This window comes from Petromyzon marinus, chromosome 27, assembly GCF_048934315.1.
Source record: "Petromyzon marinus isolate PM22_M1 ecotype Great Lakes invasive population chromosome 27, UKy_Petmar_22M1.pri1.0, whole genome shotgun sequence".
NCBI lineage: Eukaryota > Metazoa > Chordata > Hyperoartia > Petromyzontiformes > Petromyzontidae > Petromyzon > Petromyzon marinus.
The window spans coordinates 1,465,969-1,492,451 of NC_133693.1; the positions used below are offsets into that span (position 1 = coordinate 1,465,969).

Below are 26,483 nucleotides of genomic sequence, written 5' to 3' on the forward strand. Positions count from 1 at the left end.
GATAGCCACGCTTACCCAACGCGTTTAAGTTGTTGTAGATGCCACATTGCTGCTCTGCCGGGTGCGTCCAACGTGTGCCCACACTTCGTCCACACTTCACAATTCAAACAAAAACAACTTCCAATTGATAGTTACAGTACAGTAGAGTCGGCGGCACAATTGACTCCGCCTGGCAATGCGGGGGTTGGACTTTGCTTCATCTTGGCAATGTTCTGTTGCACTTAGAGCTCAGGTAATGCCGTTGTTTCCGAATAATAATAATCATGCTAAGAGCAATACGGATAATTTAGTTGACATACTTTAAAAAAAGACTCCGCATGTGCAGTCTTAAAACAGCCGAATGGTTTATCTGCCCCAAAGCGGGCAAAAGCAAGCCTGCTCTTTTTCAAGCGAAACTGATGACTCAATGGTAAGCATGTAAAACCCGTCTTCCGCTCAGGTTAAATTACACCTGTTATCTCGGCCTATGTGAGAGCAAAGAGGAATAGCATCCTCCTCCTCCCCGCCTCCACCACTCTGGGTGCCAGCAATGGCACGTGACCGTATCACGTGACGCTCATGAGACCTTGTGTGCGAGCACCAAATGCAGGCACGCTTATAACCATTACAAGGTGGTCGTACCAGCAGCAGCAGCAGCGGCGGCGGCAAACCCACCCAAGCAGGTTTGTCAACATTTCTAACGTTCGGAAAGCGTCGCAGGAGCAGTAGTCTGTATCCGATTGCCGTTGTGTATATTACTTTGGAATCAAGAATATGGCATTTAAAACCTGTGTAGCATAAATCTTGACTTAAAGCTTTCGTGACTGCAGGAATTCATATTATTTGGGTCTTTCGGTAAAGTCACGTAGATAGGTTCAAAGAAAATAACAAATAATTATGTAGCATGCAGCGATTGTCAATACACAAAGATATCCAATGCCTAATCGTAAATAAGGGGAAATCAAAGTCACACACATAGGGGCTTAGGACAGGTTTGCTAGGTTGCCAGTTCTAGATGAGATGATTTGGTAAACACCATTCGGGCTTCCGTTGCCAGTGATTCAAATTACAGATAACGTTCCTGAATGATTTTAAATTGCAATAGTCCATATGTATGGAAATTATTTGTTATTAAAAGCAGGAGCACATCGCCATATTGCTATCGTCTGAAAACTGCAATAGCACACAATGTAACTGATATTGGCCCAAACATCCCGATGCTAACAAAATATCTACAAATAACTCACTTGGGGTTACACATGGCAACATTGCATCCCCTACCACAAAACATTAGCAGGACCCTCCTAACAAAAAGAGTGTTGAGATTTGGAGAGACTTTCCTGGGTAAACACACCTAACAACAAGGATTATTCTTACAACATTCTAAATCCAAAAACAATAACACGTGTTTTCAAAAGAGCCACTAAATGCCAAGCGCAGCAACACCGTACCTGCCAAATTTCTCCTCGCGACTCGAGTGAGGACGCCCGAAATCCTCGCAAAGAAACAAAGCAGGCGTCTGTGTCGGTGGCCCCTCATGCCTGCAGCTGGCGCCCTGTGCCTGTCTAGTAGGGACCACTGGCACACGGCCTACCCCGAGGGCAGCAATGTGGCACCCGTGCGCTACATCCACAGCTGCGCTATTCAATATCTGCCACTGCAGCTCAGGCCATCATCCCGAGGCAAACGCATCCATTTTGTCTTATACCACGGTTTTGCGATCACCAAATTTGTGTCTTGTTTGCACAATCTATGTCAACGACTGAAGTCATATAAAATGTGCGAGCACAGCCGCGTGCAGAATATATATTTGCAGGAGGAGCAGACGAATCGAGACCGCGTGTGCGCACAGATGCAGTCTTGCTATTAAACAGTATTTATGGTGTTGCTTAACAACATCTTTGGTGTAGAAATCGTACCACATGTTGGGCAAATGTGTACATCCATGCGCAGCAGCAGAAATGTGATGACCAGGCCTTGGCAAAGAGAGAGAGGGACTCCCCCTCCCTCATGAGAGCATCTCTGCCAACATTCCAGCATTCAAACATATTCCGACCAACGCATTGCGTGCAATTCCACAGCAGCAAGACACAACATGCGGAAAACATTGAAAATGCCGTGTTGTATGTGTAACCCAATGGGAATTTGAAACGTGTGATCTAAAATATTAAAGTTATCACGCAGATTCCCAAGAGGGCACTGCGACGCTACACCTCATGATAGCCAATTTTCTGTGCAACATCGCATGGGAATTTAAGTTATGTGAATCGAAAACATACGCGAGGGTTTACTTTTTTTACTTACTGTATAAAGCATAAGTTGGTCATATACCATAATACCAGAGTGTAGCTGATAAATATACGTACTGTAGTCATACATTGATTAATTGCATACATTATATAGCACTAAATCAATTTCTTCACCCAGCAGTGGACTGACAAAGGCCTCTAATAATTGTATATTACTTTTTTAAATGATATTTCCACGTAACATAACCGTTTCATATATTTAAACACTTCAAATTGAAATTTGCATACCACTGAGCACAACCTCAAATCTTAATTACGACTCATAACATAACATTTTCCACAGGACATAAAAACAATGCCATGACTCACATGATACAAGAGAATATGCCCAGATTATAAATTATAATGATTAATCTGCCCAACAGACCACAACATACACGCTACAGTACTCAGAAACACACAACTCTTGGCCTGCTGCTGGAATGTTGCTGAATATTAAAAAAAATTCTCATACAACATCATGAAAAACTACACTGAGAGCCGGAATATTATCCATAATATAGTAGCACAGTTCATAGCCGGACCTGTTTCCAATATATTCCAATTAGTGTACAAGTCACATTGTGTCCCTACTGTTGGTGCTATGTAAAGCGCTGGTATTTGCCACCATAGCCTGCTAACAAGTACTGCACAAAAAATATCTCCTGTCCCACTTCCTGCCCTGGTGGCTGTAATTTGAATACACGTTCATCTAATATCGTTGTGCAGTTATATGTCTTCTACTGTAGCATGTGTGATTTTGCAGTGTGTTGTGTGCATTACACTGAATAAGTCTAAATGTACTATAATGTGGGAAACACCCTCAAAAAGCGGACATCTACCCCAGAGATGGAAAGCTCTGAAATCAGCTCGTACACAGGTGCTCCGTGGATTGTTGCATTGCAAGAAAATTATATGGTGACAGCTTGGAGAGGCCTCCATCCAGCAGTGGATTGAATTATGGTTGATAATGATGATGAACATTAATCTAAGCTTTCCCGCCCGTTTACTTAAAAGACTCGTCTGAGCTGTATCGCCACTAGGTGGCACCACATTACAATTTACTCCAATTCTGGCAATGCGTTCGGGAGATAAATGAAAATGTCGAGGTCTGCTAGCCACAAGAGGGCTTCGGGAGAGAGTTGGTGTAGCTTTGTTATTCCTTCATTTCAGGAACGAAGACTACAGTGGTTTACTATATGTTTTACTGTATTTACCGGGTAAGGTTGCCCTTTGGGTTCATTGCCGACGCAACTCAACAACATAAGCAAGATAAGCGGGCTTCCTCACTGCTTCGAACGTGAACCAACGCTAACGGACGGCGCAGTAACGAGGATATGCCCTCGCGCCTAGGAACGGAAACGCATCATCCCTGCAAATCATTGTCAAAAACCTCGACTGCCGCTGGGGCATCCCAAATAAATACAATCACACTTGGAATGTTTCCATGAAAGCAAACCGTCCTGGATTGTTTAAAACTATTTCTAAAGACCAGCATAAATGTTCCATTTCTCTATTAAATGTTCACCATTCATCTCCTCTGGTTAGTGATGTCAGACAAGCACTATGACACACTGGGTGTGGCAGGGCAAAGTGTCAAGCAAGTGGAGCAGAGGGAAAGCCAACTATTTTCCCTTGCCAAATAAACGCACACAAAGTTGTAATGTTCGGGCCTTTAATAACCCTTGAACAAGATACAAATTGATGTCTTGTTTAGGGCAGTGTGTGAGTGGTAAAGGTCACAAGGCTATTACAATTTGTTTAACAAATTATGCAACGCAACAGTAAATCCACTCCACTTAGTGCAAGTGAAGGATAATTTATTCCATCAAGTGGTAATATTTCACTCTTAGGTTGTTTCCTTGTTACCGTTGTTATTGGAAATGAACAGAATAACTTGCGCTACCTGCGGCAATGTCAAGGTTGCTGTCCTGGCTTCCATGGCTGCCACCAAAATCCAGCAGCTCATCTTCCCTCCCAAGATCTATCAAGTCGTGAGTCTGCAGCTGGGCTGAGGAATAGGATACAAAAGCAGCAAAGAGAAAGAGCAAATATCAAGCTGAGACATTTAAACAGCGCAGTCTCTGGTATCCCCGTGATGGTCGCGAATATTATTTAAGCATTTACATTTCTGTAATTAAATGTTAAACCGGTGCAAACTCTATGATTTGCCTATTAAGTCAGTGTGAATGTTCCCAAAAGACTTGACATGGGGTAAATTTGCACTGAACAATGCTAATGTGTTAATGTCAATCCATTCTAGCCAGATTCATGACAATGCGATAATTCACTAGCGTACTGGGCGTACGTGGCCGGGCGGAAACACGTTTGCCACTCGTTCCAGAGGCTCACAGTTCAAGCCCGGCGGCCACCCTGGTAACTATTGTGGGTGCATTAACTTTTAACAGGATCCCATTAATTTATTCGAAAAGAGCTGACCATTTGTGCCTTCGGCATCATAGTACAAATTTGAGTAATTTCAAAACGACTCGCAAACTACTTCACTGGTTTAAGCCATGTAGAAACATCACTCCTACTGGCAGACTATTTTCACATCCTTGAAAACCTAGTGCCTTCGTGGTAGTCTTCCACCATAAGGATTGTGCAAACGTAAACTGTACGGCACTCACCCGATGCCGGTCTTGTGATTGCACCTGTTGACAACGGACCACCTGGTTGCAATCTCTGCCTGACATGAGCCAGATCTGCAGACAGATCCCCACTGGAGTGGTTACGGCGATAGGGAGGCACCGGAGCAGACACGGGAGCTCCATCCCATGCCCTGTCGCCACACACCGAGGCTGCTCTGCTCAGAATAGTGCCCGTTTCCAGGGTGGTTCCCGCCTGTCCAGGAGGCACGGGCGCGGGTCTCGTGGGCATCAGCTTTCCACCACCTTCTCTGTCCTCGGCGCTCTGCCAGACTGTCATGTTGGCACGAAGGGGTGGCGGTACTTTCAGAGGGGCAGACGCCCGTCGGTTGGTAGGCGGGGGCGGTGGCGTGCGGTGCGCTCGTGGTGGTGGCTGGGGCTGCTGAGTAACGTCGGGGCGAGGAGGAATGGGAGGGCGGCTCTGTCCTTGTTCGTTATTCAGCTGCTGCTGCAGGGGACCTTGTAGGTCATGCGCTTCCAAGCTCACATCTGATCTCTTCGTTGAGAGACTCTGATTAAATTTCACTACTTGCTCAGTTAACTTGCTCTCGAGATCTGTGGAGGTGCAGCCAGACAATCCAACACCACTCTTATGATTCAGCGAATCTGGCTTTGGTTTACTGTTTGAGGACAAGCCACCATTATGCACAGTACATTCAGTGCTGCTGCTTGAAATTTCGTTGACGTGAAAAGCTTCAAAACTCTCGCTTCTGTCTTTGGCATGTCTCTTTTGTGTCGCCACCCACTGCAACAGGTCTTGGTGTACAGATTCTCTGTTATGAGACCTTTTGGATGTCTCTTGCTCTGACCTGATTGGGACGGTATAGTCGATCTTCACTGATTTCCCAACATTTGTATCCTTGTTCTCTCCTACCTCAGGGTGCACATCGTAGCGTCGGACTGGGGAAGATGGAAAGCGCAATCCTGTGTTTTCTTTTGGTGTCTCAGACGTGCTGGACATACTGAAAGATGATTCCAAAACATCTGGCTGTTGGCTAACAACAGAGATCTCAATATTTGAAGAGTTACACGATAAATCTTCATTATTTTCAAGCAAATTACTTGGCAATTCCTTTTGGTATACATCAAAACTCTTTGATTGTTTAAAGCTCGTATTTTCTTTTTTACTACGGTTTAAATTGGGATCACTCTCCATTGTCTGTACGAGGTCAGAAACAGGTGACCCTTTAGCTTCCAGTTTTACAAACCGAATTGGGAAAATGCCTCTGCAGTCCCGAACTTCACCTTCCAGCCAGTCATCTTCCAGTTCCTGAATGATTGTTATTCGTTCACCCTTTCTGAAGTCCAACTCACCAGCCTCGATGGCTTTAAAATCATAAAGTGCAACAGCATACATTTCATTTGCATCAACGTTGTGTTGGCTGTGAGGTCCATATTCACTTCCACATAAAGTGCTTTGGTCAGAATCCAAGATCTCCTCATCTTGACAATGGTCTTTCACATTCATCTTCTTCAGTGGTTTGAGGAGTTCAACAAAGCCTTCTGGGAACGTGCCACGTCTACCATCAATCTCCCCATCATACCAACCCTCCTCCGGGATGCCGGTTATCGTAATGATGTCGCCTTCCCGAAAGTCGAGCTCGCCCTCCATCTGTGCCGCCAGCCCCATTATAGCCCGCGCTCGGCCAAGTGCATTCGCAGGCAACACCAAGTCGGCGTCACTGTCGGCGCCCGGGTAACCACCCCGACTTGGCTTAGCCGGCAACCTGAGCTCCGTGACGCATGATGCGGCGATGAGGCCACGGTGGTTCTCCCGGCGTCCTCGGAACCAGTTTGTGTCAAGTGTTTCCTCGATAACCAGCACATCTCCTGCAACAAGGCGCATTCCATCGTTAACAGGGTCACTGCAGGAACCATCTTTCATTGATCAGAGCTTTGCCACCGGTATTGTGTTATTGCTAATGATGTGTCAGGTGCTGTGCAGCCAAGAAAGCTCACCCCTCTTGATCTCCAGGCTGTCAGCTGTTAAAGGGTTGAAGCTTTCTGTGCAAACGTAAAGCCTCTCTTTTGCTTGCAGCTTTGGGATGGGAACGGGCTCCACAAAGCTGGATGGGAATTGCCCTGTAGCAAAGCAAAGTGGATAACAACAAGAGCATAATGCGTGCAGGCATGCGTACATAACCACCCATGTTATTGTACGTAAATTAAATATATAACACCAGATGCACAGTATAATTATAATTGTTTTATCACTGGGTTTATGAATAGGTTAATATTCTTTGGTACTGCGTGTTGCAGTGATAAACAACATATGTTTTTTTTGTAACCGCAACAAATTTTATAAATTGCTGTCAATTAAAATGCGACAGTGTTGGCAGGGCTACAAAAGAACAAAGAAAACAACTCACCATGTTTGTTCATAACACCAACTTAAAAGGAAAAATATATCATCGGTGATGTTTTAAGCACTGACTTTATTTCAGAGCACATAGAGAGACCAGAGATATTTAAACTATAAAAATATTTTTTATTTACCAGGTAAGGCCCACTGAGCTATAAAGCTCTTTTTCAGAAACGACCTGGCCACATATAATATCTCTACGAAGTGGCTTATCATTTGGACATTTCTAGCAGCCAAATAATCTGAACGCATGTTTCTAAATGTGGTGGGAAAAATCAGAAGACCTGGAGAAAAATCCACGCAACCACGGGGGAATCTGCAAACTCCAAATATACAGGCCTCAGGGTCGGGATCGAACTCACGCCTCCTGTGTACCAGGTGAGGTAGTTAATGTCTCGCCACGGTGACGCCCTAAAGAGTGGATAAGAGTGGGAGACTGCACTATATACACCATAGGCCCTGATAAGAATAGCATTTAAAACAATTCTGGTGAAATGCATTAGATTAACAAAGTAAAATTATATGTTGCCGGCACATTGCATTCTGGGTAGCCCATAAGTTATTTATAATAGTTTCCTATATGTATGAATAGGTAACTATTCATATTCCAATCTAAAAACTGCTTATCAACAAACGTTGATTAAATAAAATTATCATCAGGCCCAATGGCAGTCTAACTCTTTTTCACTATCTCTCTGGCCTCTCTGTTTACGTGCTATGAAGAAGGGACATTTGCCCAAACATCATCTATTATATATTATATTTTAAGGCATCGTTATTGACGAATATTTTAAGTTTTTATGCCTTTGTATTTGCTTAAGATCAATTTAAATTGTGGCATTAACTTTACATAATTATTCATAAAAAAAAATTGTATTGACTACATATCACCCCAAAGTCTGCTTTTACAAATTTTGGAAACAATGTCTGGAGTTCCATTTTCAGTTACAGGAAACGTGGACACGTACATGACACGCACGACATAGCTTATTATAAAAGCTGTCGCTGCAACTTTAAACAAAATGTCAGCTTCCTGTAGGAAAGCTCGGTTAGGTTTTCCAGTTACATGGGACAAAATGAACTCCCGAAATAGCCAAAAACAACACATTTTGCCAAATATCCATCCTCCTGGCTAACTTAAATCAGGTTAATGAACACTCACAGCGACACTTGAGGGCGGCGGAATAAAAACAAATCAATGCACTCTGTGGAGATGACTATTAAGATGGTGGTAATCAACTCAATATGCATTGGAGAGCATGCTGAATAGAATCTAAAGAGTCCTTCAGGCCACCTTAATTACACTTAAAATATCCAAAGTACAATGAGCTTCAGCCAAAAAGATAATACACGCACGGCTGTAAAGTGGTGCAATAAACATGCTGCTACGGGGATGAAGTGCATAGCATGCTCACCCCAGCCCAGCCTATCCCGTTGTCCCACGACCTCACCTGTGACCCCATCCTTCTTGCCCAATAGCCAGAACTCGTCGAGTGTGTCCAACAGCAGCACCACATCTCCCACGAACAGTGTCAGCTCCTCCGGCACACTGGGCCGGAATTCGAACATCGCGCGTAGCAGGCTGCCCGCCTCCATATCCGCCTATGATCGTGCAAACACAACACATGTACGTGGAGGTTAGCAGTGCAAACATGTGCAATGCATGATCAAAAGCAAAAGTAAACTTTTTTTAAATTGGTTAAATGTCATTTTAATCAAAGAGAGGTCAACCAAAATTTGTTTTCATGGTATGCATTCACAACTGCCATTGCTGTAGACATTGGGCTTCTACCAGCTGCCCAACTTGAATGCTAAGTTTGCTTCACCCAATGTTACTACCATATGTCCATCATTTGATTGCCACACTGAATAGACGGTGTCCTACAGATATGACTGTAAGGGCCAACCGTTTCAATAGCAATTGCACCGTGGAGGAAATGCCAAAAACTGATAGCAGTCCCCCACAGTGGATACATGATGGGTTAAAAGGCAAACTGACGAACTGAGAAAACAAATGCCGCAAAGGCACAAGGCAGAGATCGGATTTTCCCGTGGAGTTGTCCTGGCTTCAAAGCTCAAAGGACATTGTTCATGCAGATACGCTGTTCACTACAAGTAGGATGGCATCTTCAGCTGAAATTCGAAGCACAGAAGGTTTAATTCAATTAATCTAGTTACCATTTGAAACGCTTAGATCAGCATCCAATTCCTTAAACATGCTGTCTGCGAAATGTGCTTCAGTGAAATGTGTTATTTAGTGAGTTTCACGAACAGCAATGACAAAAGATCTTGCAAGTGTATGCCGCACTGAAAAATATAGCTCATTTTCAGTGACTCCTGAGGTTACGCTTTGGGCATTCTACCTTATCACGAAAACCTTGTGCTTTATTTGATGTACCATTTTCTCTGGAAAGCCAAGGATATGCAATGGAAGTGGAAAAAGCTAACTTTTTCACTTTGGTCTTGTAGGGAAATTTTGTACACTGCAGAAGTGTTCCAAAAATACACTCCAGTTTAACACGTCGGCTTTCGCGACCAGTATTATTCATAATAAAGGCTTTTGGGTTAGATCACGTAAATATAAATGTGTCGCAACCCTCCACCATCCGACACGGCCAATTAGTAAACAATGTGTCACGTTAACAAAACGCCAATTAGTTACTTCTTCAGCCCACCGGTGTGTTTGAAGAGTGAATCCACAACATTTAGAATTTCAGTACGACGTTTCGCTGGTAATTACATCCAGAATCTTCAGGCGATTTTCCAGAATAGTGAAGCCATCCACCTGCTTCCGGTGTTAAATAGTGCAGGACGACGTCATCATTGAACCCCATCAGGTTTCGAGATCAGAGGTGGAGGTGGGGGGATATAATAGATTAGTAATTAGTTAATTCGTATGTGATTCCTCTATAAGGAAATGTAATATCTATTGTGTAATACATAAAAATACGCTTCCAGGCTGCGCTAAGTTTGTAGCTATCAGAGCGGTTAAATTATTGGTATTTCTCTCAATTTCGATGGATTCTCAAATTAGTCTTGGCCAGTAATAATTAGTTTTCCATAACACTTCAACGTTATCAAAATCAAATGAGTGTCCTTTTTGGCACGCATGTTCTGCCACTGCCGACAGTTGTGTTTGAGATAATTTAATGTTCCTTTGGTGTTCTTTTAGTCTTACGCTAATGTTACATCCCCTGTCTGTCCAATATAGCATTTACCACATAAGCAATTGATCCGATATACACCTTCTGTAGATAACTTAGGTAATGAAAAAATACACTCCAGTATAAAAGTAAAACCATATGGGGATGTTATGACGTTTTTTTTAAACAGGTCAAAGAAAAAGACCTACTCTGAATACTTTACATAATGCCCATGTTACATTTTAACCTGGCAAGTCACATTCCTTTGCAGTGGTCTGAAAGAATGCTTCAGAAATATATGATCAAAATCCTGGTGTCGACTTTCTGTTGCCTAGCTACTTCACAACAATTCGAAAAAGGAAACGTTTAACAGTTTCTCCATCCATTCCGGCATTGCCACTACCCACCAATCCGTACAAAGGTCTCAATTAGACTCCCCAATCGATTCCTGGTGGAACCAATAAAAAAATCCAAGTACCAACAATGTGCTCTCACGGACTGATATGTAGTGGTTGATCAATTCTTTCAAGAGGGCAGAAATAATGGATGGAATGGTCCCAAGACAAAACCAATTCAGACATGCCACTTGCGAGTGTACAACCACAAATTTACTTTACATCGAGGGGCCTTTCTGATGTTTCCTGTCTGTTAGCAGTCAAAACTTTTCCACTGAAAAAAAGGTGACACTTGCTTTTAAATGTTTTATACCAAAAAAAGTACTTATACCATCCCCTCCAGCATGAAATAATCCAGTCAATTCTAGCACAGGTTTATGATGCACAACTTAGAATGCACATTAAAGATTTAATTTAAAATGTCACAACTGTGATATATGCAATATAGCTTAAATGATAAACGGAATGCATTAGAAAACCAATATCATGGAATTAGTTTTGATGATTTGTATGTTGTGAAATAGCAACACCACCTCAACACCACATTGGGATATTATGCAGTTTTCAATAATAATAAAAAAAACTGTAAATGCGCTCAACATGACATTGAATTACCACAACTCTTACACATCATAATTGCTATTTATATATTCACGTGTAGCCTGACAGCATCACAGAGCCAATATTGTGCAATAATTCTCCATATTCATATTGTAAACCGTCAATATTCCTGACGCATTCACCGAAATAAGTTTTGCAATATAACTCACCTCTGCAATTACGAAGTCCCATTTGCTTGACGTGAGCATTATGAGCTGTTTTAAGTACTCTACTGAGATATACCACACATGTATCCACATGTTCAGGGAAGTGCACTATTGGCTTCTACACATATATACCAGTTTACTCAGACTTCCTACATAATAATTGATAGACATACAACTTTAACCGCATTTACTGATCTGTCTTTAAAGCCTGAACCACTTCAACAGAATATAAAAAGACATTCACCGCAATCAAATGCAAAATGTACAGCTCCTTTGCCACTCTACTGCTGGATGAGGGCTTCACTGCGCTATGTGGGTCATGAGTATTATTTAACCATACTTCACCACGCACCTCAGTGCAGGATGGTGAGCATACACACGGGAGGATAAAAGTGCAGTGCTCCCTGCACCTAGCCATCCAGCCAATAACAACCTGTATGCATACAGTGGTCATCCAGACAAGCACTATCCAGACAGCCCTGCTAAAGCATCTGAGATCTGATGTCATTGGATGCATTCACAGGTGATTTGCTAATGAGCGGAACTTAAGAATGTACAACTTGTGTGTGTCCGGGTGTTTATGCAAAGTGTCACAGATGGGCGTTAAGGCATTATATGGGCAGATCAGATGGTAGCTTTTGGGATTTGTTTTGAAATGGATCTAAAAATAAAATATATTTGATTACTACAGCAAGCACAGTGGTGGTTGGCGTCAGATTTTGCAAGCACAGCAGAGGCCAGATTAAAGGATTACAACTGATTTCAGTTGCTAAACAATGCATTCATCAATTTGAAATACGCTGCTTGGATCTTCAAAAGCACAATTTTGTGCTCAATACGCATTGCATACTCACGTGACATTTAACCTTCCCACATTCCCATACACAACACAAAACCTCTTCCTGCACAACTACATGAGAGAATGCCAAACCAAGCTTAAGTGATAACACAATGGGCAGAATATGACCAAATTAGAATGCACCCGATCTCATCGGATATTAGTAGCAATGTTGCTCCAGGATAACGCTTATATTGGCGACAACCTTGCATAATAGGTGTTATAAGCTGCGGCACTATGTTGTTGGCAGCAGTGCTACAAATTACGTTGGTGCACTTCACTTCTATGCTCCCACGTCGATGCTATCTGCCTTCATAATCACCCCACTAGGCAGCGTGGTGAAGTATGGTCACACACGAATGCCACGATCCCACGTGACGTGGGGAGGCCTTCGTCCAGCAGCGGACTGATAAAGGGATGCACATGTACGAATACATGGCTCGGCTTTTAAAAAAGCCTTTGTTTCATTGGAGATCGAGGAGGGCAAGCGCCTACTAAATCCATACGTGTCCCAGTTGGAGATAACCACATTCCTCATTAATGAATCACACGCCACACTGTGCATTGCAAAGGTGGATATACAGAATGTGATTGCGCTGCTACATAAAAACCCTTTACGTCGCCACAAAGCCCGAGGCCAAAAGTGGAGCGCCCCAGCACTGTACAGGCGCGCCACGACCCACAGCGCACATGGCTGGGATAGTCGTCTCGTGTTTCACCAACCCACTACTCTCGTTCAACTCTGCAGACTACAACTGCGTAGTACTTCGGGAGCCCCATACACAGTGCTTTACTCCGGGTTCCCCTCACTCAAAACGGCCAAAATTGTGTTCATATACTTCAGGAAACAGCAGTATAATTTTATTCCCATTTGCACCCAATGGAATCTTCCTACACGTGTTATTACATGTGCAGTATATTAAAGTTGTCCAGCACACCCCATTATTGGTGCGTTAAAGACAGATATAATCTCAATACCCATGCAATACACTAACAGTTATTAGCCAATTGATTCAAAGATTAAAATACAATACTCAAGGTGTATGGAGTGAAGCACGTGCATAAGAAATTATTAATCACAATTAATGCAAATTATACGTAGGCTAACAAAACTGCAAATGAAACAGAACAAAAATCCAAAATAAAAAGACAGTAAAAACAAGACTAAACAAGGTAGACAAACCATGCATATGCAAGACGTGTAATGCGTTCCAATATTTGTTCATATTTCAAGGAGTCAATAACAATGTCTTGAATATCACCACTTCATGCTGTATCATTTTTAAGATAGTTATTGTGACCCTCACATTACAGGCAGGTGGACAGAGCTGATGCATGCATGCTTGAAATGATTTCTTGAATCAAATCATAACCTTGAATCATGACAATTTGTCATTCACCAGGGGTTAAAGAGCTGCATGCCTATCAGTTACTAATTCCTATAAGTGCTTTCTCTGCCACCTTAGCTTTGTAACAATAACCCCATCCATGTCCAGAGGCAAATTCGAAATAATAGCAGGTGACAAGGTGGGATGGAGGTACTCCATTTGCCTCTGGGTTCAGTGGCATGAATCTAATTGCACTTTACTCTGTAGAAACATTTATACAAACTGCCCTGTTTGTTTTATTAGGCCATTGGTAAGCAAGCAGAACATTCGGAGTAAAATCATGAATTATACATTTCCGTTGTCCCTTACTGAATGCTCTATTGGGGCAAATGACATAATGTAAATTGCTTATCTGGGAAAACCTCAAAAGTCTTAAAGATGTTGGGAGTCATGGACAGAGAGATTTGTCTGAAAGTATTCTGTTTATGGGAGAAAACTAGACTACCCGAGAAAACCCATAAATATGCGTACATGAGCCCACTTACTCTTTGGTTCTTTCGGTAGTCACGTAGAAAATAAAATCAAATAATAATAGAATACCTTTTATATTATTTGATTAAATTTTCTACGTAACTTTACCGAAATAACCAAAGAGTAATTGCTGCAGTCACGAAAGCTTCGAATCTAGTATGAACCCACTTGCTGTCCTGCTATGTCCTGACTAGCCAGCGGGTTTGGGAGTTTAACACATCTATGTGATCCACCAAACCTTGCCTGAGTAGTGCTGCCTTGCCCAAGTCGTGATGTACTTGTGAACTGGGTGGTTTCCAGAGGAGCAACATGTCCCAACAAATGACTAGTTAACAATTAGGGACACTAAGGCTCCTCCAAATAATGATGGCCTTTAAGTTAGATACCCACACTACTTGTAGACTCAAAATATAGCATTTACCGCAGCCTTTCTTCACAGTTCTTAGTTTTATTCTTCAGCATGAAATGCACGTCGTTATTCTTCGCATTATTTATATATGCTGCAATGCTGTTGCGCGAGTTGGAAACCACAATAGCAAGACACAAAACCGTCACATACCAATGCCGCTATAAGCCATGTGTAAACATGCCAAAACTCAGGGCGTGTTCACTTTGCCGACTCGCCTGCCGTGTGTCACCAACCCCACCCAAGCCTCCCACAATGCAAAGCTCAGCATCACCACTACAGCCACTGCACACAGTTTAGCTCATACCTGCAGGGAAGGGACACTTGGAAAAACACCGAGTGTATGGTCTCAGACCAGTCACCAATGACTGCACAAAGCTTTCAAACAAGATTTTGTGAAGTGGCCGGCATCCTTTACTATGTACTCAGCCACGGCTGACATCAGTGGCGTGTGATATATAAAGTGGTTCTTCTCGCCAACCTGCCCCCCACCCTTCCACCAGGTTCACCCATCCACCACTGCCCAACGTGGTACAGTGATGTCACAGCCCCAATTTACCAGCAGCACTGACAAAGGGCAATAGATAACACATTCTGGCTCTGAGGGTTACACAATACGGCATGTGATAAATATCTCTATTGCATGCCATGTGAGAAGGTGGTTCACCACGTGTGGATAAGGGGCAAATGAAGGGACCTCACCAGGTCGGAGAGTACTTCTGTGAATTCATCTCACAGAAGCTGCGATTAGTGCCATTTGGTGCAAAATGGGAGAAAAAGGCAACAACTGTAATTGAATGTGATAATGCAGTCACATTCATAGGTTAGTTAGTTTAACACGTAGGCTTTCGCGACCATTATTATCCATAAAACAGGGTCTTTAGGTTACATCGTGTAAATATAAATGTGTCATTAAACCCGCCACCACCCGACACAGTTAATTAGTAAAGTTTGTCACGCAAACAGAACATGCCAATTCGTTACTAGTACAGCACACCGGTGAAATCAACTCCGATGTGACATGAAATAAACTCATTGTGCACAGGAACCTGATGATGAAGAATTGTGGCATCGCAGGACCATGGACAGACAGATCATAGTTGATAATGAAATTACTTTACGATGCAGTGAATGAGAATGTTTATTTTATTTTGTAACGTATTCATCATCACTACTTCTACGCCCAGTTACCGTCTATAAACCTCGAACGAACTGAAGCTCCCCGGAATGATCCTCACACGAGGGACACACGCGCACACCGTGTATGTAACACAATATGCCCTCATAACAACAGAACCAGAACTTAACAAGGCTTGTTACAATATCCATAGCTCAAATTGCTGGCTATTACGGCCGAGTAGAAATGCTTCAAAAGTCAAAACAACTTAACATGACTTCACAGTTTCTTTTCAACATCTGCCCATGAAGGCTTCACGGAGACTTTTGAACTTTTTCACGAGGTTCCTGCACTGGAATGTACGAAAAACTCCACGAAGAAGTGTCCCATGCTTCAAATGTGCATGGATGCTAAAGGAAACATGAAAGTTTCCACATTCCCATGACGAGAACCCGTCTTCTCACAGCAAATCCATTATTGACGATGTACAACTTGGTTGTTATTCCACCGATATTTACACAAAAGTGGGTGTCGTGTGGATATACTAGATACTGTCATAGGAACGTGGAATTTCCACCACTAGTTTATAAGTCGCAAAAGGAGATATTTCGCTGCCCCACGCCGATCTTAGCACGCGTAGCTGCCCTTTGTAAATCCACTGCTGGATGAGAGCCTCCTCACGCTGTCAGTCATGGTGGTGGGGGGGGGGGTAGTCTGACCATACTTCGCCAATATTGTCATTGCGGGACAGCGAGCGGGGAGGGTCAAGAAGGGTTCCGAAGCATTGGGGAGAAGCCTGCTCGGAGGAGCTACACCGAGAGCAGAGAGCGGAGCACGTGGACGAGAGAAGACACGCAGGCGAGTCGGGGACCCCCTCGCTGTGAGGGGAAGAGGAGCTGGGGCAGGGCGCGACAGGGAGTGGAAGGAACGCGGTGTCCCGGAGGTCGAGACGAACGACGGAGGCGCAGCCAAAGGAGGAGAAACGCGCCCGAGAGGACGCGCCGCGGACACGGAGCGACGCAATCGCGGAGCAGTTATTATTACATCGCGATAAATTGTGAAGTGTTTGGCGCGTAAGGGGGGGAGGGAGCCCCTTCGTCCAGCAGTGGATTTGACCATGGACTTGATGGTGGTGACAGTCGATATTAGACACTGACCTCAGGCCGGGTCGAACAGCGGAGACTCCGCGCAGCATTCGAGCTCAAGTGACAGCCCTTTCAGCCACCGCAGCTACACAACGCGGGCATCTAAACGCTTCAAACCATAAGGAAAACAATATTAGCGATGATGAGAGTGGCGTGCTCGGCCCTAAGCGACCCGCGGCAAGCCACTCAGGTGGCCCACAGTGTGCGAGCACTCGGCTCCCGGCACGTGACTCGCTCGCCCATACATTTTCCACTGCGGATAGGCGCGGCCCATCCCCCTCATTGGCCGATGAGGGGGGAGGGCGCTTGCTTATACGCGCTACGGAATCTACATCCTAGGTGGAAGAGGTGGCGATTGCAGGAGGGGCAATTGGTACATCGCCCCGCCCTCGCCTCCTCCCCTCACCACCTCACCCCGCCTCCTCACCCCGCCTCCTCACCACCTCACCCCGCCTCCTCACCCCCTCACCCCGCCTCCTCACCCCGCCTCCTCACCCCCTCACCCCGCCTCCTCACCCCCTCACCCCGCCTCCTCACCCCCTCACCCCGCCTCCTCACCCCGCCTCCTCACCCCCTCACCCCGCCTCCTCACCCCGCCTCCTCCCCTCACCCCGCCTCCTCACCCCGCCTCCTCACCACCTCACCCCGCCTCCTCACCCCGCCTCCTCCCCTCACCCCCTCTCACCCCGCCTCCTCACCCCGCCTCCTCACCACCTCACCCCGCCTCCTCACCCCGCCTCCTCACCTCACCCCCTCACCCCGCCTCCTCACCACCTCACCCCGCCTCCTCACCCCGCCTCCTCACCCCGCCTCCTCACCTCACCCCCTCACCCCGCCTCCTCCCCTGACCCCGCCTCCTCCCCTCACCCCCTCTCACCCCGCCTCCTCCCCTCACCCCGCCTCTTCACCTCACCTCCTCACCTCACCCCCCTCACCCCGCCTCCTCACCCCGCCTCCTCACCTCACCTCATCACCCCGCCTCCTCCCCTCACCCCCCTCACCCCCTCACCCCGCCTCCTCCCCTCACCCCGCCTCCTCACCTCACCTCCTCACCCCGCCTCCTCACCCCGCCTCCTCACCTCACCTCATCACCCCGCCTCCTCCCCTCACCCCCCTCACCCCTCACCCCGCCTCCTCCCCTCACCCCGCCTCCTCACCTCACCTCCTCACCTCACCCCCCTCACCCCGCCTCCTCACCCCGCCTCCTCCCCTCACCCCAGCTGCAATGAGTGCAAACATTAAGAAAGCGCAATATAGACTCTGGTTATTTCGGCAAAGTCACCACGTAGGTATAAAATAAGAGAAATCACGACGTTTCGGGCGCAACACAAGCGCCCGAATCGTCTTAATTTATTTTATTTTATACCTACGTGGTGACTTTACCGAAATAACCAAGGAGTATGGATTCCTGCAGTCACGAAAGCTTCAAATCAAGATTAAGCGCAATATAAATGCGTACGTGCTTGCAGCGTCGAAGTTGTCTTTGATTTATTTAAACGACTACCACTTTTAAGTGTTTTTTTTCTGATCAATAAAATGTCAAGATAGTAGTTTAGGCTGCGTGACCAGAAAACACAGCCAAGAGCATCATCATCATCCGCAGTCATTTTCACTCCACTGCTGGATTAAATCCACTCTAAGCTGTATACATTCTTAATGATTAAGCAATGCAACAGCTAACCTAGCAGCACATGTGCACTGATTATTATAATGAGAAAGAAAAGCGCATGGATGAATAAGGGGCCGTCCATAAATGACGTCACGCACCTAGGGGGGTGGGGGGTCAGACATTTGTGACGATGTGTGACGAGGGGAGGGGGGTTGAGAAATGTGACGTCACATCCAAATGCGCAACTTTAAATAAATATAGACAACACGTTCTACTTAATTAAATAGACGTTTTAATAAATGTTTTCTCCTACAACATCAGAGTGCAGCGCCACATTAAATACGCACTACAATGACAATAGTTTAAAGCGATTTGAAGCATGTTTCATTTTTTTGGAAGGGGGGGGGCATAGCTTTGTGACGTCATATTTGAGGGGGGGGGTCTGACTTTTTGTGACGTCGTGTGACGTAGGGGGGGGGGTCAAAAATCGTCCAAAATCGCGTGACGTCATTTATGGACGGCCCCTAAACGCAATTAGAGACATTGTCTTGAACGATACAGAGAGATTGGAGAGCAATCTCAACATTTAACACACCGGGTGTGCTGAAGCAGTAATAGATCGGCACGCTTGTTCACGTGACTTTATTATATTGACCGTGTCGGGTGGAGGGTGGTGTACGACACAGTTTAATTCGGCCACTGAGCACGAAGTGAAGAAAACACTCAACTCTATCGTGGATGACAAGCGCGCGCACGGCAGGTGGCGTCAAGAGCACGCGCAGAGCGGGGTTCACCACCCACGTGTTGTGTGCGCGCGTGCATTAGAACAACAATAATGATAATTCACATTTTGTAAGGCGCATTTCATCCGTAGATCCTAACGCGCCACCGCGTATACAAAGCAGGAAATAAACAGAAACCAGGGCAAACGGCCAGCACCTTTAAATGGGTGAGTTGTCAAGACAGACTTCAATGTCTCTAACGACTGTCGCTTTGCCAAAAGGCAACGCGTTCCGCGGTCTGAGAGTCGCACTGCCAAAAGCTCCAAACACCCCAGGAAAAGAGCCTCGACTTCAAGAGTACTTAGAAGGAGGCGATCCCAAGATCTCCGGGACCTCGGAGTGTCAAGTTGGATCAGTTCCTGCAAATATTGTAGGTCAGCAGCAGGATTGTATAAGCCACTCGATACTTGACTGGTAGCCAATGCAAAGACGAGAAGCCATGAGGGTGGCGTTCACTCGAAACGGTATGCGCGGAGTGACTCAAGCCAGGCGCGTTCCGAACGAGCTGGAAGTGTTCTTCCCAGAACCTCACTCGGAATCCCGAACAGCAATGCGCTGCAGTCATCACGTCGGGCGAACACAACAACATGGACCAGTCTCTCTCAGTCATTGGGTGACAGGTATTGTGCTCAGCGTGAAATAATATAATCGACTTTCCGATTATTAAGTAATCGATGAAAAAGTCAAAGTGAATAATTGCTCATTAAACGAGCATGGGGGCTGTGGCTAATTTCCTATTCACAGCCCTGAGCAAGTGATGGGAATTCCCCATTGCTATGGTATGGGTAAGTAGAGTCTAAATAAAGATTCTGAGTATCCATAAGACGTCTGCACGCAGTAGTACCAATTTTATCGCCCTCAAAGGGATGATGAGCTGAGTTAACCCCTAACCAGATTTAACTTGATCATACCTCACCACGCTGGTCAGTGCGACTTGGCGACGTATGGTGAGAGGGGACGGGTCATTTCTCACTGAATGTTATCCTGGGTAGGAGCAGGTGGTACGTGACTAGAGTAATCACAGCCCGTGAGCATATACTGGATGTGGTATGCCGGGTACGGATCTTTTTCTTGATCGCTCATCAACCTGGATATTCAAGCAATCTGCTGACTGGCTTGGCACTTGTCATGTTATTGCTTCAGTTATCAGCTCCGATAACGATGAAGAAGATGATGGTGGTGGTGGTGGTGGAGCGAATGGAAATTCCATTGGCGCACTGGTTCATTCGCCTGCAGGTGGTCCTGGGTTGGCAATCGCTGAGGCCAAGCCGTTCGTGATGGGGGCAGGCAGTAGTGGCATACCTGTTCCCAAACAACTGTTTTAATTTTACTTACATATCTCTCTTTTATTGTTTTATATATTTTTTATTATTTTATTGTTTCCCTTCTACGTGACTTTACCGAAAGAACCAAGAATATGAATCCCTGCAGCCACGAAAGCTTTAATTCTAAATGTACATATCTCCGTTTATTGTATACTTGAGTACGTATAAAATTAGAGTAGGTTAACATTATTAAAACACTTTCATGGTCTGGAGAGAATAAAAATGATGCGTGCAGGAAACAAGCCAGTTACAGTGAGGCAAAAAAAGTATTTGATCCCCTGCTGATTTTGTACGTTTGCCCACTGACAAAGAAATTATCAGTCTAAAATTTTAATGGTAGGTTTATTTGATCAGTGAGAGACAGAATAATAACAAAAAAATCCAGAAAAACGCATGTCAAAAATGTTATAAATTGATTTGCATGTTAATGAAGGAAATAAGTATTTGACCCCCTCTCAATCAGAAAGATTTCTGGCTCCCAGGTGTCTTTTATACAGTTAACGAGCTGAGATTAGGAGCACACTCTTAAAGGGAGTGCTCCTAATCTCAGCTTGTTACCTGTTGTTATTCTGTCTCTCACTGTTCAAATAAACCTACCATTAAAATTTTTGACTGATCATTTCTTTGTCAGTGGGCAAACGTACAAAATCAGCAGGGGATCAAATACTTTTTTTCCCTCACTGTATACGAAAAAAGGTGTTTCCAAACAACTCAACTTGGCAGGAATGTGTTGCATGTCAAGATGACATGACCACACGCATATATTCTCCAGTTTACACTTGCTCCTTGTTGTCCTGCTGCCTAAATTAAGCAAAACAAAATCCACACTCGGCTCTTTTGAACCGGCAGCTATTACAACAAAGCTCTGTGCAGAATATGCACACGAATGGTTTCATCTTAACATGCAACGCATGTTCGAATCATTGTTATACAGTGTTGTTAAATATTATCAACAGCCATGATTTGCCGGATGAAGGCCTGCTCAGTCACACTGCCGCCACATTATCATCGTGCGATGCGGTAAGCCACCGATCACCCCCCCGCACGAACTCCCGGATTACGAGATATTGGCAAGAGCACTCCAACTACACTTTGCCCCCCCCCCCCGCCCCTTCATTTGATTAATTTGTTACCGCCTCTGTATGTTTGGCCTGTGCGCTCTTATTCATCCACCATGGAGTGTGTTCGGATTTGAGATGTGAGATTAAATGAAAAGCGCTGTGACTGCCGCTTCAGCCACCCACACATTTTCAAGGGCTACTCCTCGCGGCCCGCGATCGAAGGGGGAAGGGGGAGGGAATGAGGGGCGATGCATCCACACCTTGAACCAATCAAATATTTAGCAGCCAACAACTAAATTATGCAACACTTTCGGCAAGTACGATTGAACAGCCAAATGAAGGACAAAATTAGGTAGCCTTGTTCATTGCGTTTTAAATTGGAAGTAGTTCCATAGCCATTCGCCGTAACTTACTGTGCATAGTCTTAGCTGTGAGCATAATGAAGTGGTGGTGCAACGGTTAGCACCACTACACTATGAACCCCCTGACATGAGTTTGATTCCCAGCCAGTGAACATCAGTGGCGAATGATGTCTGCATCAGTCTTGGGACCACCCCCGACCCACAACTTCTCACCTACCCTCAATGACTAGAGCGGTGAAATATGGTCAACCCATCACGACTGGCACGGTGCAAGGAGGCCCCCATTCGGCAGTGGACTGACAATGGGCTCTCAATGGTTAATGATTAAAAGGAGAGCTTTCCTGCGGCTGCAATGTTGGGAACGCAAACTGGTTTTAATGGGAAGGCATTTTAAACTTTCCCCAACCCACAGCGAGAAGTGTGGACTTCACGCACGCTTCTTCGGTGGATCGGATCGCGTGGAGATGTTTGACGCTTGAACCAGGAGGGGCTGCGAGCTAACTAGGCGATGGAAGCATGGCAAGTGGGTTCGTGAGCCCATTCGTGAGGACCTTTGCATGTAATGAGAATGAATTAGATTTATGAGGCGCTCTTAAACAATAAACCCTCGTATGCACGCTGGGTTTTCTCCTGTCACTTTGAATTTGGACCATACATTTCAAAAATACTCATTGAGAAGAAACTGGCCAAAAGCCCAATGCAGGACCCTCCTAAAAAGGGGTCCTGAGACTCAGTGAGGCTTCTCTAAATAACACTACTATTATTACACCATATATTACAATGTGGTGGTTGCCAATGTTAGACTTGTTATTAAGAATTCAACCTGTAATAGCCAATTAATAGCCATAGTCGTTCCACACATCTGTGACGGATGTGCGCATAATGATTTTGTCTTCTTCACTGTGGCTAACTCCAATCCTTGCTATGCCACGCACAATGTAATTTACTATGCTCGCTATCCCTCCATTAGGTTAGCTTTGCTGCCTCTCTACCATCTTAGTGCTTGCTCTGTGTGGTCTCTGTCCTGTGCCAACATGTTAACATGTTCTCGCAGAAGCCACAACACTTTCCTTACGCGTGACTGCTCTGCGTGCCTTGGCTCGATCACTTTCAATGCAAAACAGAGGCTCTTCAGCTGGTGAATAAAACAATGCTGCCACGTACATCCCTTAGTAAATCGACTGCTGGATCAGCCACAGTATGTTTGCGGCTGATGATAGCCGTGGCCTAGAATCGAACACGGGTTGTCAGGCTTGTGGCAAAGTGTGCTAACCACTGCTCCACCCAAGGGTGTGTTTACACAATATGCATGTCTTGCAATATGAGTATAATTTGGGAGCTCATTTACAAATGGAAATACTGTTATGTGTTCCACAGAGGATCATTAGCTATGCTGCTAATAATAATCATGCAATATATTTAATACCGCAAAGCCCATTTCAGAGGTCCTATATTGAGATGTTTGGTCAATTCTACAAATAAAGTGTTTGGTTTGTCGGAGGAAGCACACAGATAAACCCCACACATGCAAGAGGATGTAACACTGAAAGCTCCACACAGATGGATTATATACAATTACTGTGCTGCTATCGAATGGCCTCGTTACTGCCCAAGCTTAAAACACGTGGCATCCCTACACAGTCTCCCATCCATGTACCAGTCCGACCTCAACCCTTCCGAGATATGACGGAGACATAAAATTATATCTCTACTGTATTTATAATAAAAAATGTTTCTGTGAGGGAGATGGTGAGAGATGGAAACAGCTTGGGGAGCCATTCATACAACAGTAGATTACCCAAGACATTGTTTAATTGGTTCTGTGAAGACAGTCCTACTCATTTTAAATGTATTCTGCCTATGGCCTCTGACCGCGCAGCACATACTATAAACGCATTCATTCATTCACACGAGTCGTACCGTGTTAACTATGCATGCAGATGAGGGTGAGACTACATTAAGAAAATCCGCGTGTTTAAGTGCCATGCATGTCCTTATGAGAGCCATAAATTTCATACAATTGATTTATTGATCTTCTTTATTGAACAAAGGATAACGCCGAATGAGATGTATTACCGCCTTTGGAAAAGTGACCTCAATTACAATGACTGCACTGCAATAACAAATTAATAGCATCCAGTAGCCCTAACACAGTGTTAAAGTCCCACAATTGAAATACTCTAACCCATATCCAGCCCTTTGCCAGTCCAAGATTTGAAGGGATGATCTCCCCTCGGTGTTTCAATCATAGGGCTTGTTTGACCATACTTCACCACGCGGGTGGGGTGTTGGGTGGTTAGGAGTACATGAACGACCACCGCTTAAACCAGCACCAGCATTGCCAGCACAAGTCGCATGAGCTACACAGGGATGTATAAGAAATGGTTGAAGCCAAAATAAGCGGAAATCCGCTCTGTCTCCAAGCATAAATAAACGCACGTTTTAGTTAATCAGAGTATTTTCTTTCCAAACCAACACTATCAAGCATCATTTGTTTAATCAGTAAAACGCTGCACAAATGTCAACCTACTTGGGTCTCATCAGCAGATTGTATACCAGAATTGTGTTATCGGCAATACTCCTCACCCTCCCCTGTCGACAACTCTAGAAGAGCAACGGACTCGATAGAGAGGTTACAATGAGCAACCATCAATTCTCAGCACACAAAAGGCTTAGGTGGGACACTCCTGAAAGAGAGTCGCATGGCTGATCGAGGCTTCCTGGAGTAAACACGCGGAATGGGCATCACAACACCGTTGCGCTGAAGCAGTAAATAATTGGCACGTTTTGTTCACGGGACAAACCTTACTAATTGGCTGTGTCAGGTGGTGGTGGGTTAACGACACATTTATATTAAAACTGAATTATTATTTTTTTACCAGGTAAGGCCCTCTGATTTATGTATCTCTTTTTAAAAGCGATCTGGCTACAAATGACAGCACAACGAAGTGGCTTATCGCGTGGAAATCTAGAGCAGCCAAATGCTCTGAAGGCGTGATGTTGATTCTAAATGTGGCAGGGAAAACCGGAGGACCCGAAGAAAGATCCACGCGGCCACGGGGAGAGAGACACGCAGACTCCAAATATACAGCAGCAGCAGCAGGTGTCAGGGTCGGGATCGAGCCCACGACCTCCTGTGTACCAGGCGAGGTAGTTAACATCTCCTAACCATCGCGACGCACTCTAACCCAACAAAACGTTTATTATGAATAATATTGGTCGCGACAGCCTGCGTGTTAAACAAGCACAATAGGGAGAGAGACAAAAACTCTAGAGCAAACTTTGCTTCTCCCCCCCCCCCCATATTTAACTTTAACCCTTCTCTTGCTATTGGGTGACTATCTCGGGAGGCGGAACGGCACCACCATCACCACCAGCACCGCCACCGCCAGCCTCCTCCCCACCAGTTCCACCGTGCACTTCTCACTCACTCACAACCGCAGCTTCGCGGGGGGTGGGAGAGAGCGGGGGGGCGAGGGGGTGGGTGGAGAAGGCGGCTTAACTCGCCGGCTCCTCTGCCCTCTCCCCCACACTTATCCATGCGCGCGTCGCAACCGGCGGCACTCCGCAGCTGCCGGCTGATGATGATGATGATGCCGCCGCTGCTGCTTCTCGTGCTGCTGCTGCTGCCAGGGCTGGGAGTCGCTTGTCCGAGCCGGTGCCTCTGTTTCCGCACCACGGTTCGCTGCATGCATCTCATGCTGGACACCGTCCCACGCGTGGCTCCGCAGACGACGATACTGTGAGTGTCTATCACACACACGCACACACGTGGGTGCGTGTGTGTGCCCCCTACTGTTGCTACCCCTCACCCGATACAGCCATTCATCCACACACCCCCAGCACCCCCCCCCCCCAAACACCATCACCTACCGATCTGACACCTGACTCACCCCCTCGCCACCCCTCGTGCTGCTCTTCGCAGGACTACGATCCTGTACCAAAACTCTCTCGGGAGAGAGGGCCCCAGAAACTTTACCTCCACAACACTCACACTCCTTCATCACTCACACTCCCTCATCACTCACACTCCCTCATCACTCACACTCCCCCATCACTCACACTCTCTCATCACTCACACTCCCCCATCACTCACACTCTCTCATCACTCACACTCCCCCATCACTCACACTCCCTCATCACTCACACTCCCTCATCACTCACACTCCCCTATCACTCACACTCCCTCATCACTCACACTCCCTCATCACTCACACTCCCCCATCACTCACACTCCCTCATCACTCACACTCCCCCATCACTCACACTCTGCCATCACTCACACTCCCTCATCACTCACACTCCCCCATCACTCACATTCCCCCATCACTCACACTCCCCCATCACTCACACTCCCCCATCACTCACACTCCCCCATCACTCACACTCCCTCATCA

The 26,483-nt window shown here is 45.5% G+C and overlaps 2 protein-coding genes across 7 annotated transcripts in view; one reads left to right on the top strand and one right to left on the bottom strand.

Moving 5' to 3' along the window:
- The window catches only part of DNMBP (dynamin binding protein), a 46,634-nt gene extending 29,423 nt beyond the window's left edge, over positions 1–17,211 (bottom strand). For 2 of the 5 annotated variants that reach the window (XM_032961830.2, XM_032961829.2), the window contains exons 1-5: positions 16,960–17,211; positions 8,729–8,879; positions 6,875–6,997; positions 4,898–6,745; positions 4,174–4,278 (exon numbers count right to left, since the gene is read on the bottom strand). In XM_032961830.2, coding sequence (XP_032817721.2) covers positions 4,174–4,278; positions 4,898–6,745; positions 6,875–6,997; positions 8,729–8,873 — 2,221 coding nt within the window. In that variant the 5' untranslated portion in view covers positions 8,874–8,879; positions 16,960–17,211. The other 3 variants (XM_032961834.2, XM_032961832.2, XM_076069997.1) reach the window with 2 other exon arrangements.
- An 8,347-nt stretch (positions 17,212–25,558) lies between these two features.
- Positions 25,559–26,483, top strand: part of PXDN (peroxidasin) — a 71,114-nt gene continuing 70,189 nt past the window's right edge. Inside the window, exon 1 of one of the 2 annotated variants that reach the window (XM_032961828.2) lies at positions 25,559–25,828. In XM_032961828.2, the coding sequence (XP_032817719.1) occupies positions 25,626–25,828 (203 nt within the window). In that variant the 5' untranslated portion in view covers positions 25,559–25,625. The remainder of the gene's footprint in view (positions 25,829–26,483) is intronic. The other variant, XM_076069998.1, reaches the window with a different exon arrangement.